Genomic DNA, 14884 nt, shown 5'->3' with positions numbered 1-14884 from the left:
GGACAAAGAAGAATAACAAGAATGTGCGCAGAAATTAGATTCCTTTGATAAGAGGAGAGAGAGAGAGTAGATGCGGGGTGCAGTAACGCCATGGCTTTTTCTCAGTTTGTCCTCGGCCCTAGTCCTTGTCCCCCCAACCGCGGCCGCAGATTACGTTCAAATCTCATGGTTTGTGGCAGAAGACAAGTAGAGATAGTGTACGATCCTGATGAAAGGATAAACAAGTTGGCAGATAAGGTGGAGGTTTCAAGGCTCTCCCTCTTCTCGCCTTGCAAGATTAATGTTTTCTTGAGAATCACTAACAAAAGAGACGATGGGTTTCATGACTTGGCATCCCTCTTTCATGTAATAAGCCTCGGAGATGTGATTAAGTTCTCTTTGTCTCCTTCCAAATCCAAAGATCGTTTGTCGACCAATGTATCAGGGGTTCCCCTTGATGATAGGAATTTGATTATCAAGGCTCTTAATCTCTACAGGAAGAAGACCGGCACCCACAATTTCTTTTGGGTAGGCACTCATCATGCTTTGTGTTGTTGATTAGGGTGCTGCAGATAACTTCACATTATGTTTGTTTTTTTTTTGGGCAGATTCATCTCGATAAGAAAGTGCCTACAGGAGCAGGACTTGGTGGTGGAAGCAGCAATGCTGCAACTGCGCTATGGGCAGCAAATCAGTTTAGTGGTAGTCTTGCCACTGAGAAGGAGCTCCAAGAATGGTCGAGTGAGATTGGTTCCGATGTTCCCTTCTTTTTCTCTCAAGGTGCAGCCTATTGTACTGGTCGTGGTGAGGTATGTTTTGACCAGATGGCTCTGCTATTGGTTTGCTCTTCGTTTTGGTTATTACACTATGCAGAGATAATCTAAACAGTTGTAATGGACAGTTTCTGTTGTAATTCATGATTACTCATTCCCTTATCTATTCGGGGATAAGAGTCCCTTGCACAACTTTCTGTTGATCAAATTTTTACGTAAGAACACTCAATAGTGTTACAACTACCCTTTGGTCTGGTGATATTCCTCTCTAGACTGTTGGAGGTGATTCGAAGTTCAAATGCCTCCCTCAATATTGTATTACATCAAAATTGAGTAAGAAAACAATGAATTAACAACTCAACAAAGTCAAAAGGTACTTCTATTTTACATTCTAGATGGGACAGGAACCCGAGAAAATAGAGTCACTTTTTAGCTTATTGTGTATAATGGACTCTTTCTTTAGTACTGCTTTCATCGTTTTAAATTTTAGAGAGACTGCCTTAATATGATTTTGAGACGCCACAATTTCAAAGGCTATGTGGTAAATTTTGCATTTCCTAGCCTCCTTTTTTTTTTTTTTTTTAACGGTGTCTCAAAATCTTATAACGACAGTCTTTTAGCATCCATTGGACTTCAATGGGTCTCAGGCCCGGTCAATTTTGCTTCTATAGGGTTTGGGTGTTGATTGTTGTCCTTGAATTTAAAGTCTCATATCTCAGGGATGAGTTGAAATCATGTGTTGTCCTTCCTACAATGGTATAATTTGCGAGCTTTTGAATGTTCAGATTGTTCAAAATATTCCTCCACCTGTACCCTTTGACATTCCGATGGTTCTTATAAAGCCTCAGCAGGCATGTTCAACAGCTGAAGTTTACAAGGTACTGTAGATTTGATACTGTGAGTGGATTATCATTTAGCTTGATCAAAATAATTTGCCATCATTTGTTAATAATCTTTTTTATTTTTCAGCGCCTGCAGTTGGATACAACTAATAATGTTGATCCTTTAAAATTGCTGGAAAGAATCTCAGTGAATGGAATATCTCAAGATGTTTGCATCAATGATTTAGGTATGCATTCGTGAATGATACTAAGAAAACTTGATTTCTCATAAAGCTATTATCACTAGCCAATTTGTGATATAAAATTAATTAGGGAAATTATAATTTTTGGGGAAGTTCTGGCATTCAAATTCCTGGCTTCGTGCAGCTCAATCCTCCCATTTGTTCCTTTCAAAGGCAAGTCCAAACGTTGAAGACATTGTTGGGATATAAAAAATATAAAAAATGCAAGCCAATTCTAACATTCAATACCTCTTTTATCTCCTTTTTTCCTCCTTTGTTTTTGTCCTATTTTTTAGTCCCTTGTGTCCTTTTCTTTTCTAATAACTTCTTTAATATAGTTAACCTGCCTGTTCGCCAATAGCTGTTTTCTAATATCTTGTTCATATATATTGGACAAAACTTTGGCACTAGATGGCCGCTTCATCCATAGTTAGAGAACCCTGCCTGTTTTAGCAAGTAGGTCTAAAGCAAGATTTACAGACTGCCGCTGCTTGATATTTTCTCAAGTATCAAAAATAAGTTATTGACAAGTTTTAGTTGTAATTCATTGCAGAACCTCCAGCATTTCAAGTTCTCCCCTCTCTTAAAAGATTGAAGCAGCGAGTACTTGCTGCCAGCCGTGGACAATATGATGCTGTTTTCATGTCTGGAAGGTACATTCATCGCATCACCTATGAAGATAATTATTTAAATGCTGGTTTTGGTATTAGTTTCGTTAATCTAATTGCCTGATAGATATTACAGAGTACAGCTCCATAACTGTAACATGTAGTGTCACTTGCACATAGGATTTGAATTTTGTTACATTGGGATTGTGCACACAAATCACTGGTTTCCTGCTCTTAATTGCCAAAAGAAATGAGGCCTCCAACTAGTAATATCTACAAGGATGAGTATATATTTTCGGTCCGCTGAACATTTATCATACAGTTATATAGGAGGTCAGGGTTCCAATGCCTCCAATGCTCCACTTCCCATTCCTTTTAATATTCCTTATTGTTTGAGTCCCCTTATCTGTATGATTCTGTCTGCATCTCCGTGTGAAGGTTGGGGGTTGTAGGTGAGGAGGAGTTTAGGTTCATGTTCGTTTTTCCTTAAGCTGCTGATTTACTGGTTGCCTAAGACCATATCAACATGCATGCATCATGCATATAGAACAAAACTTTGCATACTCAACTTGCTGAGCAATTACATGCCTGAAAATCAGTTATCAACTTCACATTACTTGTACAGTTATTGGATGTAATCTGCGGTTTAATGAAATTTTGGTCTTCTAAACAAACTGGGAATGGTTCTGAAGGTATATCTACCTTCTTTTGACACAAAGTATATAAAGTTCATATTGATGGGGATTTATTGTCGATAGAGGTCGACTATTACACATTCATATGCTCAGGTTGTTTAATTAGCTTATTTTAAGGCTAATTTTAGGAGCAGATTTGCATCTTCATGTGTAGTGTCCGATATATGTACCCATGTATCTATTAATCTAGTAACATGAAAATATGATCAAGTTCGTTTGCAATTCATGTATTTTCCTTGGCAACAGTAAGGGAGCATTATTTGTCTCGAGTTTCAATTTGAGGGAGCTGTCAACTTGTAGTCTCATTATACTTACAGACTTGTATTAGATGAATAGACGAATTCATGCTGTGAAATGTGCAACTGTTGACTGCCTTTTTGATCAATATGGCATTTGTTCATTTCCATGTTCTCAATATTCTCGATGCAGTGGAAGCACTATTGTTGGGATTGGTTCTCCAGATCCTCCTCAGTTTGTATATGATGAAGACGAATACAAAGATGTGTTTTTGTCAGGTCAGTTACCGGTGTAATTATTTCCAGAGTGCAGCATCAGTTACTAACATCCATAATGTTATAACAAATCATCAATTCAATGCTTTATGATTCTCATGAAATGCTGATTGAAATAAAAAAAAAAGGTGACTGTAAATTTTTTTATCATCATACCCCATACCGGTATAGGAATTTGAATTAATAGACAAGTAGACCAACCTGTGATCAATCCAAATGATTTATGTGTAATAGCTTGACATCTGTTTTCTGTTTTTTTTTTTCCCACCGAGGGAAGGCCTCAAAAGCCAATGCTCTATTCTCTGTTTCACTTTCTAATTGTCTTGCATCAACTTACCCAACATTAATTGTCTGACAAAATTGGAAAGTAGTGTTAAGATGATGTTAGTCCATCCCAAGCATGTTACGGTGTTGGCGGTGCGCTAATCATTTATTTGTAGTCACAATTTGGAGCACTTCATGCCCTAAGGGTCCCATTAGGTCTGAAAATAGAAGCCAGGATAACACTCGCTGTTAGGTGAAAATAAGGAGGAAGAGAGCAATTAGCATGGAACCTGAATACTTTCTGGCCTATTTTGTTTGAATACCTACCTTTGTGCTTGTATGCAATGAACAGGGAAAAAGCTGTAAAGATTCTTTGCAGGTAAAGTATATGGCTTGCCCTGCTTAAAATTTTGTTTTATCGTTCATTAGAGTTCTTTTGTGCAGAGGCCAACTTCCTCACTCGTGAAGAAAATCATTGGTACAGAGAACCTTCTTCCAGAAGTGCTAGTGGCCAATCCTCTGATCTTTCCGAGTCTATTCCTTGATTATCACTCCCCTATGAGAGAACTAAAATAACCTTTATAGTAATAAAGTCCGATCTCATTTAAATTTGGCTTATTAATCTTGTGAAGTTGTGATCTGTGAACAAATCTTGTGCTTTGCTAGATATTAGTTAGACAACATGTGCCCATACTATTTTACTTTTCTCCTTTTTTTTTTTGTTTGCTTTGTATTGTTATTAGTTAGGTGTGGCTTTATGCCGGCAATAAAACCATACCACTCTATGGTAGGGTGACGTGAGCTTGGCCCCAGTAGGCGCACTGTGTGCTTGGGCTGGCCAAGCGAGACGGTAAACTGTTTGTTTAATCAAATGGACGCAACCTCCTAGGTGCATGATGAAATTGCAAGCCACAAGATTTATTTCCATGTGGCAATGTAGTGGGAGAGCTGTGATATTAGGAATGATGTTTCTTCGATATAGAGTTATCTTTCTGGTATGTATCGTAATGTCAAAGCAAATGGAGTAGCCATTTGTGCATTTTTTACTAATTGGTGGTTTTTTTTTAGAAAAGAATTGGTGCTTGTTCTAATACATAGAGAAACTCTAGAAAAGAGAACGAGAGTTTGAGAGAAAACCCTAGAGAGCATCCTTCCCTGGCGGCGTGCCATCTCGCCATCGTCGAACAGGCCTTGTCGGCCCTGTGTGGGTGAGGAATAAGCCAAACTCCCAGATAGTGGTCCTTGATCATGTCGGGAAGTTTTGGATGGCAGTTTGCAGGATGTGGAAGGGTGAAGATGCGGCTGTGGCTAGGCATCAGGATACACACCGTCGTGACTCTGACGGTGGATGGGTGGTGGAGTGGTCGTAACGGTGCGGCTCTGTCTTGTAAGGGTCGTTCAGATCTATTGGATATGATCTTTGGTCGGGACGGTTGGGCAAAGGCGACGTTGATCTCTGGCGCGAGGGGTGACAAACATGGTTGGAGGAGCAATACAGTGTGCCAGACGAGGCGGCCGGCGTTGCGATCGACCATATTGGGTTGGCAACATATCTTCTCTTTTCATCGTGTGTAGAGTTTTAGGCGGCCTGGGCTCATTTTTTGGGCCCGACTTAGGTTGTGTTGCTTTTAAGGTCAAGTTATTTATGTTTTTTAGTTATGATTTACTTTACGTTGTTAATAAGTCCTAATCTATATTTGGTCTATGTGGGCTATGTCCCAGCTTGCACGTCTTGTGTACCATGTTTGCTCTGGGTAAGCGGCGAGTTTCTTACTTCGTCAAATGGTAGCAGCCTTTTACAGGCAAGATAAAACTTGGTGTCACTGGTAAAATATCTAGTGGCAACATAGTGGAAAAACTGATAGAAATTATACTTATGGCTCTGCAAATGGAGCAATATCTTTCTGGTATGTCGATATTCGCTAAAGTTGTAAAGCAAATGAAGTTACCAATGTTGCGTTTTTTGTTAAATGGTGCTCGTTAGAATACATAGGCTGTGTAAAGACTCCTAATAGTAATTTAGGATATGTTCACACTATGGGGTTTAGGCTCAATATCCCTTTTTGTGTTTTGCGGTTTCATTTATGGTTATGACTCGAGGGCGGTCGTCCTAGCTTGTGTTAAAAAAAAAAAAAAAAAAACTACATGGCGAGTCTTGGTATTGTTTTATGATGTTTAATTTATGCCTATTATCACTTCAGGTTTTACTTCATTCATCAAGGCTTGAGAGTATCCATAACAACTCCCATTTTTAAATTTAAAAAAATATTACTTATAAACCACCAGTTAATTATTTTAGTTTTAATATCCTACTTGAAACAAAGTCTCAAATTTTATAACATAGTATCGTTTGGTCTAGTGGCATAAGTCTCTTCTTATAAGTGAGAGGTTATGAGTTCGACTCATAATAAACTTGTTGTAACATATTAAAAACAATAGAAAAATAAGAAATTAATAAGGCTTAAAAGACAGGTTTTTAGGGCTGAGCCGGGTTTGGTCCTAAAAGGCTTAATAGGGTAGGATTGGGTTTCATTTGTTTGACCTTTGCCTTACCCTAACTGAAAAGAGTTAGGACCGGGTAGGGCTTTGGCCTTATATGGTAGGACGGGTTTTTGAGCGGCTAGGCCCGAAGGGGTAAATTATGAGGCTACCTGGACTAGTGTCCTTTTTTTATTTTTTTTTATTTTTATGAAAGTCTGGACTAGTCTCCTTTGCTCTGATAAAATGCATTGAGAATTGAAGAGTTTCCACAGCCGACAATTAAAAACTTTTTTGTTTTGTTTGTTTGAAAAGTTGATTAGTAGGATAGTGGAAACGGCGAAACCCGAATCGGAGTCCCCAGCAGCTATGGGTTCCGATGCTGATATGGAGGATTACAGATGAGGAGGCCGAGGAAGAGGACGTTGACATTGAGAATCAATATTACAACTCCAAAGGTAATGTATTTTCCACCATTGTTGAAAGCTGTTTTCCAATCTTTGGTTCAGGTATGGTTGAGAGTGATCCTGAAGGGAGCACTTTCAGGATTTTAGCAAGTAGTTGGCATGGAGCCTGACAAGGCCGAGTGGGGATTTAAGGCTTTGAAGCAAACGGTATCGTCTCGGGAGGTATAAAGAGATGATGGCCTCATACAGGGTCATGTTGACTCGAAACTAGAGTGAGAAATGCATAAACAACATCATGGATTTTGTTTCTGGATCTGCTACTCCCAACTTTGGTCTCCTCCAAGACTTTTATCAGACCACTCTCAAGGCCCAAGAATGAGAGGCCACTGCAGCTTGGGCCTATAAGGCAATTAGTCTTTATTAAACCTACAGTCATTTTTTGTGATTGATTGCTAGTTTTAGTACCTACAGTCAAATATGTTTTTGTTTGTTAGCGATGCAAATTACTTATGTTAAGAATCTTGAGGCCACTGCAACTTGCCGATGCAACTGTTTACTTCTGGATGGAAACTAGGTTGAAATCGAGGGCTACTCGCAGACTATTAATTCCCTGATGGGAATTATTGTACTTAATGTCTTGGGGTTGTCTTTCAGCCAATGAACTGGGGATATATTCCTGTATTAGTACTACTTATTTATCATACTGTATTGATTTCTTCATCTTCAATATGCATGGCCTGGCAGATATTTAGTCCTGGCTAATATGCTGATGGAGTCCGAGGTTAATCCATTTGATGGTCAAGAAGCAAATCCGTAAGTCCTGATAAGACTCGCTTTCTTTATTGTAATTTTTTTTTTTTTTCTTTTCCGCTGTCTTGACTATTTCAGTTTCACAGATATAAAAATGATCCTGAGATCTTGGCAATGACAAATCTGATAGCAGCATATCAACGAAATGAGATCTTGGAGTTCGAGAAAATTCTTAAGGTGGGGTGCTAATTTGTCCTCTGTGAAGTTTCGCTCTTCCTTTCTGCCTCGCTTCCCTCAATTGAGTTTCTACTGTAGTACTGTTATGTGTTCTTCAGAGTAATAGGAGGAGAATTATGGATGATCCATTCATTCGAAACTATATTGAAGATTTGTTGAAGAATGTTAAAACTCAAGTTCTTCTTATTATTGTTAGGCTTACCAATTATAATAGAAAACTTAATATTTTCTTTAAATGAGTGCCACCAATTCATGTTCATTGGCAAAAACTGCCGCCATAGATAAATAATTGGGAACCAGGTGTATTGAGAATGATAAGATACATATTGCTCAAGACCTCATTCTATGTGGTACCAGTTTCCTTTGTTTCTTGTCACGGCTGAGTTGAGTTTCAACTTCCTTACCTCTTTTCTCTTTGCCTCTTTGTGGTCAACATGGCCGGTGAGCTATGAATAGATGTGATTATGAGCCTTGTTGTATAGATGTTTACCGGTAAGAATTTGTAGGTTTGTTAAATATTGTCAAGTAAAGTATTTTGGAGCTTAAGTTAACCGCTTTATAACAATTGTGTCATATTCCCGGGTGAGATAAATCACCTGTGCCACCCGTCATAATTTGATAACGGCGCGCGGTCTTGGGCTTGGGCTTTTTCTTCTTCGCTCGCAGCGGAGGAAGGCTATCTCCGACTCTTGAACTCTCTCTCGATCTCTCTTCTCCGTCTCTTTCTCTACCTCTTTTTCCATCGATCTCTCCGATCTCTTCAAGCAAGGATTACTTTGATCGAAATCCAAACTCAGGCTCTCCAAATTTCTGATTCAAGCAGGTCAGTGATCAGATATATCCCAATTATGGTTTTTAGGGTTTCAGCTTTGGAGAGACAATTTTGGTATTCATTCTTGCTGGGTTCTGTCTGATCGATTTGAATCCTAATCCTATCAAAACCAACGCTTAGGTTTTGCTTCTCAGCTGCCACGTCTTTTGATTTCTTTGAAATTGGGTTTGGGCTCTTTTTGTTTGAATTTTTCTTATATGCCTTTAAGTTCCTTATTAATTGTCATTTTATGATTGTCAATCTGGAATTTTGATGCTTTGTTTCAGACGTTGAAGACTCAAATTTTCAGTTCATGTTTTCGGTTGTGTAAATATTGGAATTTTATGGATTTTTTTTTGGCATGTGAAGGCTGCTGCGTTTCAGAATTTGGTTGAGAAAAGAAGCCATCTGGGTTTTTTTTTTTGGATTGGATCAACCATACTGTTACCGGTTAGTTGAAGGTATTTGATTGGTCTTTTCTTATTTTTCTTCAAATTTATGAATGATAGTTGCTCATGAATACATTTATAAAACTTTTCCTTGCAAATGTGAAGAATCCTACAGTATGAAACCGTGGAAAAGTTAATAATATGCCAAGTCAAGATTATGGAAAAGTTAATAACCTTGCAAACTGATCTGGGGTTTATATTGAATGTTTCAACTTAAAGTTTGTAGCTTTGGCGGATGATATGGATTTGAGAGCTTAGTGTTTAGAGAGGAACAGATTATGATTGCTTGAACATGATGGGTTTATTGTCTGGGTTGATGGTGGATTGTGTTTTGGGAGATGGTTCTAGCTATGCTTTCATCTCTTAAGAATCTTATCAGTTTTCGTTCGTCTTTGTGAAGTTGAGTTTTGATGTTTTTGTTTTCGTCAGAACCCATTGGATTCTCAAACCCTTTCAACGAAGAGATGGAGATAGAGGAATTTGCGTCTTGATTACAATCCAATCAGGGTACTTCTTTTTCATTCAACCTTCATTGTATTGTGTTGGATTTCAATTTGTAGGTTTTTTTTGTTGTTTGTATCAAATTTCTTTTGCGTTCTGAAATTTTGACAGTAATTGTTGAACTTTCTTTAATTCATGTCCTAGATTACTTATTCCGCTGGACTCTTGAATATGCAAAACACAAAGCTATTTAAGGTGGAGGTTTAATAGGGAAATCAAAGATATGCACCAAGTTTATAGGTTCTGATAAATAGCATTACATTATGCCATTTTCTTATTTACAGACATTTTGTAAGAGAGATCTCTAAGTCATCTTCAGAGAAATATCGAGTTTGTAGGGCGACAGAAGAATTGATTTCTCTTCTCTGTTCGTCTTTTTCTTCAACGCTTTGTTTTTGTATCAGTCAGTGTTAGTTCCATTTTGGTTCTTTGCTCTTCTTCTTCAGTGTTGCTTTCTATGTCTAACAGTTTCATCATTGACGACACGACAATGTTAATATGCAGCCGATCCCTACGATTTGGCCTTCTAAATATCAGTTTGTGGGTCAAATTTGGTTTATTTTGGGCGGGTCTCAAATCAGATATGTTTAACCTCATAAACCATATAATTCATGTGCTTCAAATTAAAAATTCTTTACTGGTTGGATTTTGTATTTGTTGCTTTGATTTTGTTGAAAATAAAGTTTGTTCGTGATGAAAGAGTGTATCATAAAGTTTGTTCCTTTTCATTGAAGTTATTTGTTTTGGATCTAAAGTTGTTTTCTTTATTTCTTTTTGTGGGGTGTCTGATTTAGTTTGAATGTGATTTCAATTTGATGTTGGGTTAAATAGGGTTTCGATTTTGAGTTGGTTTAGTCTCATCAAATCTTACAGGTGTGTTCTGAAATGAGTTCAAGGATGGAGAATTTGGGTGAATGCTACACATCAAGGCAGGTTCGAGAAAAATGGATTACAATTTATGCCCCAATAGTCTTTTTTTCCCCCTCTCCTGTAGGATTGGAGTTTTGATATGGTATTGAGTGTGGTTCATGTCTCATGCAGAATTACAACTTTGTGAAGTTTTGAGACCTTTAGACTTTTACAGCAATATATTGCAACAATATCTTGGTAAGTATTTTGCTTCAGTTTTTCTTACTTCTTGAGATTCGGAATCCAATATCCAATTCTTTTTTCAAAATTCTGTTTGCATGTTGGTCATTTGGTTCGGATTGAAATTTTTTGTTTTCTTGCAGGGTTTTGATTTTGCGTGGATAGTGGCTGTGATCATTTGAGGTTTCTCTCATCCTATCAGGTATATTACTGTCAGCTTCTCTCACCAAGCAGTTCTTTCTCTTCTTTCTTTTCCGTTTTTGTTTCTTAAATTTATTTGGGTTGGATGAATAGAATGAAGGTGGTAATAGTAGGTACTCAAATTTTTGATTGATGAGTCAATTGGTTTGATAACTACCGCTGGTAGAGGCATGTGAGTTTGAGTTTTTCTTCGTTAGAAGTAGATATCAATTACAACAGCAAATTCAACTTCCTTTCACTCTGACTAAAAACAATTTTTATCTTATGAGTTTTCCTGTAGAATCAGAGATCAACTCAAGAAAAGGAAAGAAGGAAGAAAGAGGAAGTTTCAGCCGTCGACTAATACAGGTAATGGAGCAATAAGCATCCATCTCCATATATGTTCCTTTCCATAAAAGTTATTTGGTTTAGATCTAAAGTAGTTTTCTTTTTTTCTTTAATAGCACAGTTTATTTTTTTTGGGTCCTCTTCTGATTCTGTTACTTTTTTTTTTTCCCTTCATTTCATCAGTAGAAGTACAACATGAATGAGTATAAGTAAAGAGCTTGAATGAGTTTGTATATGTAAAAACTAAAAGTAACATGCCTTTACAATTTTAGGCAACAAATTGATGTTAGTTGATTTTCCATGTTGCTTTCAGGTTGCAATGGAGTTTTTGGAATGAATTGGAATTGGTATTTCAAATAAATGCTGAAGTTATGTGAAATCACTTATGGGAAAAACTTCAAACTCTACTTCGTGGTATGTAAAGTTGCTTACTTTTTCTTTTCCTTATAATTTCAATTCCCGCCTAATAATTTAAATTCCCACGGTTTAGTCTTAGAGAATTGACTTCAATTTATGATGCTTGATGTGTATATTTTCAGGTAGTGGCTGAATAGTATAAATAGGGTGAGACAAAGGGAGCGAAGGGTCTCTGGACTACAAATGATCAAGCATTGATGGTCTTTCAAAATCTGTAATTAAATTGTAGGTCTTCTGCTGCAGCTATGAACGTATATTCTTTGGCTATTGTGGTTTATTGATCCAATTGTATTTAGAATGCCCAACAGGCCAACACTAAACCTAATTAAACTGTTATGGTGAGGATTGAAAAAAAAGAAGATGATCTAAAAAGAGTTAAGTAATTATATATGGAGGCTGTGTGTTTTTTGTTCCGAGTTCTCTATGTTATGTTTTTTTAGTATGGTTGTTACAATATCATATATTGAGGTTGTGGAGAAGATTACAAGGGACGATATTGTTTTTAGTTGGTGCGTCTGTTTTTGGCTCTTGATAATCCTTTCTATCTCCTTGGATTTCCTTTTTTTATTTTGCTTTTCAGTTGATGTTCTGATATTATTTTTCTTTGGTGTTGAATTCCTTCTTTTTCTTCTCTACTGTTCATGCTATTTAGTGAAGAAGAGCTATTTTGTATGTATGATTACAGGTTAGTGCTGACCGGAAAACCTCTTTCATTTGGAATTTTGCAGCCAAATTGTTTAGCAGGTATTCTATTAACTGCTCTCATGTACTACACTATCTCTTATTGTGTTTTTTAAATTCTCCACTTTCCCCTCAATTATCCCAAAAGTGTATCCAATCACTAATTCAGGCTAAGATAGATATATATCCCCTGTGTCTATTGGTTTTGACTTGGTGATATCTATAATTTACCGAGTTCATTCTATCTATAGTTGTAGCCCTGGACTATAAATTAGATTGTTAGAACTAGGAAAAAAAAAAAGTAGTGGCTGATCTCAGGATCTAAACATGGTAACATCTGTAGTTGACAGAAGTTTGCCAGATATGATGTTTAGTTGTCTTTGCATGTGGGAAATGAGATAATGATATGTTCATATTTTCAATGTGGGACATATTGAAATTGTCAAGTGTATGGCTATCAGATGCAAAAAAAGTCTTTGGACAAGGAAATAGTTTAGGCGCAGAACTGTTATCTTCTAAAAAGTTAAGGGAAATATGGAAAAAAATCAGTGTTATAAATTAGGCAGATCAATGCATTTTACTTGAGAATCTTAAATATTTTAAGAAAGGAATTATCTGATGGTAGCAAGTATCATACATGTGCCTTCAAAAATATTGGTATCACACAAAGTTCTATTTTTTTGGATGTTGTGTAAAAATGTAGGAAGGGTGTCTCTACAAGGAAGAGAATCTAATTCAACTATGTGAATTATATTGTGAATGTTGATGTAATTACCTTGAAGTTTTGTTCTTTTTGGTTAAGAATGAGAAGGAATTGAGGATGTCATGCAGTCACAAATATAACTAAGTGGTCATTTCTACATTACTCATTTTTCTTCTTTCTTCTTTTCGCTAATATATTGCTAAGTTACATAAGTAATAATCTATGTTTTGGTTTGATTGGCTCTATAGAAAGGATGCAGGACGAAATCAGATGTGCCAAGACTAGATCAACTCTATAGTGCTACGTACACAAGATTATTGTCTGTTACTGTTTTTGTATTAGCTCCACTGTCATTATAACATATGCGACTATAATCAACATAGTACAAAATAGCTAGTTTAAGTACTATAGTGCCTGGCGCTGCTTACTGTAGACATTGCGAACAGTGATGGGCCTGGTGTTGGGCCTTGATATTCGCTGGTCTCTTGCCGCGTGTCTCTTTGGCCTCCGTGTGTCTCTTCCCTTGCTTCCTTTTTTTTTCCCTTCGTCACAAGAGCAGAAAGCGACCGAATGAGAGAGGAGATCAAACCAAGCTAATCGTTTTGTGCGATCACTTCGATTTCGCTTATCACTATTGTGTCGAGTTTGGGTTTCAATCAAGCATCCAAGATAATGAGGTTTTGGGTAAATTTGGGCTTCGTAAGCACTGTGACTACCAATCAAAATTCAAGAACAACACGCACCTGGTAATTTGTATGGCAACAAATTCAATCTTCAGTGTGTTTCAATGTCTTCATTCTCAAGGATTTCGAGACCAGAGGAGAGCAAGGATTTCAGGACGATTTCGGGCTGAGGTATTTGAGCTTCTTTCTTCTGCTTCGTTCGATTTCCATTTGTGTTTTTCATTGTTAATTTCATATTCCGTTCAAGGTGGAATCAAAGACCGAAGCAAGGATTACGGTACGATTCGGAACTCAGTTATTTGGGCTTCTTTGTTCTTCTTCGATTCTTGATTTCATATTCCGTTCTTTCGACCAAGATTACGGTTTTTTTTTTTCACAGATATCGATCAGTCTTCGCGTAATTGCTTTGAGAAAGTTTTCAGATTTTGTTTTGGGAATTGGTTTTTGTATACTGGGTTTGTCGATTGGTATACAAATTTAATCCATAAAACAAGTTTGGTTGCATGTCCACTTATGCATTACACAAATTAAGCACTAGGTTTGTGTTTTATGGGTTTACTCTTCAATTTCAATTTCAGTCTGCTCTGTTGTTGCAGGTGGAAACTCTTTTTGATCCTTCTGATCAAGTTTTACAATCAAGCTAATTGTATTCTTGGTATATCAACTCTGAAAAAGGTAGCTCTCTCACAACTCCATTCCATTTTCCTTTTCTTTTTTTTGTTTTACCACAAATCGACGATATGATCTTGAAACCTAGGAGTTCTATGTGACGTTCATTAGTTTGATAGCAGTAATTCCAACTCAAATTCAGTTTTTGATTAATGGAATGTTTAATATTCTGTTTGAATTTACATATCAGGCAGCTGTATTGGGATGGATTAAGCCTAGGATTGAAGAGTTGGTTTATAACTTTGCACATGCTGCTATAGTTTTATTTGTTAATGTCATGATATTGATGCACAAACATATAATTGGTCGAAGTTTCAGTATCTCTTGCTATACATGGTTAATGTAATTGTCAGATTGGTACACAGGCTTCTCTTTTTACCTCTTTTATACTCTGTTGTGGTTTCTAATGGGAAGTTTGAGACAGCTTTTCTAATTTTTATAGATTGTTTTTAGTGGCTCAACGAATAATGTATTAGGAAAACGGATTCTGAGATGTTGGGCTATGTTTTTCAGGTATTGGCAAAAGGTGCTGCAAAGCTGGCTATATATATATATATATATATATATATATATATATATATATATAC

The 14884-nt window shown here is 36.9% G+C and overlaps 2 protein-coding genes and 1 non-coding gene across 4 annotated transcripts; all 3 read left to right on the top strand.

Annotated features, from left to right (window-relative positions):
• Positions 1–4594, top strand: LOC101300311 (4-diphosphocytidyl-2-C-methyl-D-erythritol kinase, chloroplastic/chromoplastic-like). 2 transcript variants are annotated; one of them, XM_004291674.1, is made up of 7 exons: positions 1–507; positions 588–788; positions 1538–1630; positions 1722–1821; positions 2369–2468; positions 3548–3633; positions 4339–4594. In XM_004291674.1, exons 1-7 carry the CDS (start codon positions 91–93, stop codon positions 4437–4439), a joined length of 1098 nt encoding a protein of 365 aa, XP_004291722.1. In that variant the 5' UTR covers positions 1–90; the 3' UTR covers positions 4440–4594. The 2 variants fall into 2 exon arrangements, with proteins under 2 accessions (XP_004291722.1, XP_004291721.1); XM_004291673.1 differs by having other exon boundaries at positions 4324–4573.
• Positions 4595–6723: 2129 nt separating this feature from the next.
• On the top strand, positions 6724–9696 carry LOC101308936 (COP9 signalosome complex subunit 2-like). The gene is made up of 4 exons (XM_004293091.1): positions 6724–7592; positions 7676–7771; positions 9456–9533; positions 9672–9696. Exons 1-4 carry the CDS (start codon positions 7543–7545, stop codon positions 9694–9696), a joined length of 249 nt encoding a protein of 82 aa, XP_004293139.1. The 5' UTR covers positions 6724–7542.
• A 1278-nt stretch (positions 9697–10974) lies between these two features.
• On the top strand, positions 10975–12599 carry LOC101299830. The gene is made up of 5 exons (XR_184093.1): positions 10975–10989; positions 11098–11165; positions 11458–11558; positions 11684–11786; positions 12247–12599. It is a non-coding gene; the product is annotated as an uncharacterized LOC101299830 (transcript).
• The last annotated feature ends 2285 nt before the right edge of the window (positions 12600–14884 follow it).

This window comes from Fragaria vesca, linkage group LG2, assembly GCF_000184155.1.
Source record: "Fragaria vesca subsp. vesca linkage group LG2, FraVesHawaii_1.0, whole genome shotgun sequence".
NCBI lineage: Eukaryota > Viridiplantae > Streptophyta > Magnoliopsida > Rosales > Rosaceae > Fragaria > Fragaria vesca.
This window is presented reverse-complemented; position numbering and strand designations above follow the sequence as displayed.

Bases quoted from the DNA above. Each gene is read 5' to 3' on its own strand.
- LOC101300311 (XM_004291673.1), top strand. From the start codon at position 91: ATGGCTTTTTCTCAGTTTGTCCTCGGCCCTAGTCCTTGTCCCCCCAAC. The intron at 789-1,537 runs GTATGTTTTGAC...TTGAATGTTCAG, and splicing joins ATTGTACTGGTCGTGGTGAG to ATTGTTCAAAATATTCCTCC. The intron at 1,631-1,721 runs GTACTGTAGATT...TTTATTTTTCAG, and splicing joins CAACAGCTGAAGTTTACAAG to CGCCTGCAGTTGGATACAAC.
- LOC101308936 (XM_004293091.1), top strand. From the start codon at position 7,543: ATGCTGATGGAGTCCGAGGTTAATCCATTTGATGGTCAAGAAGCAAAT. The intron at 7,593-7,675 runs GTAAGTCCTGAT...TCAGTTTCACAG, and splicing joins GATGGTCAAGAAGCAAATCC to ATATAAAAATGATCCTGAGA. The intron at 9,534-9,671 runs GTACTTCTTTTT...TTCATGTCCTAG, and splicing joins TTGATTACAATCCAATCAGG to ATTACTTATTCCGCTGGACT.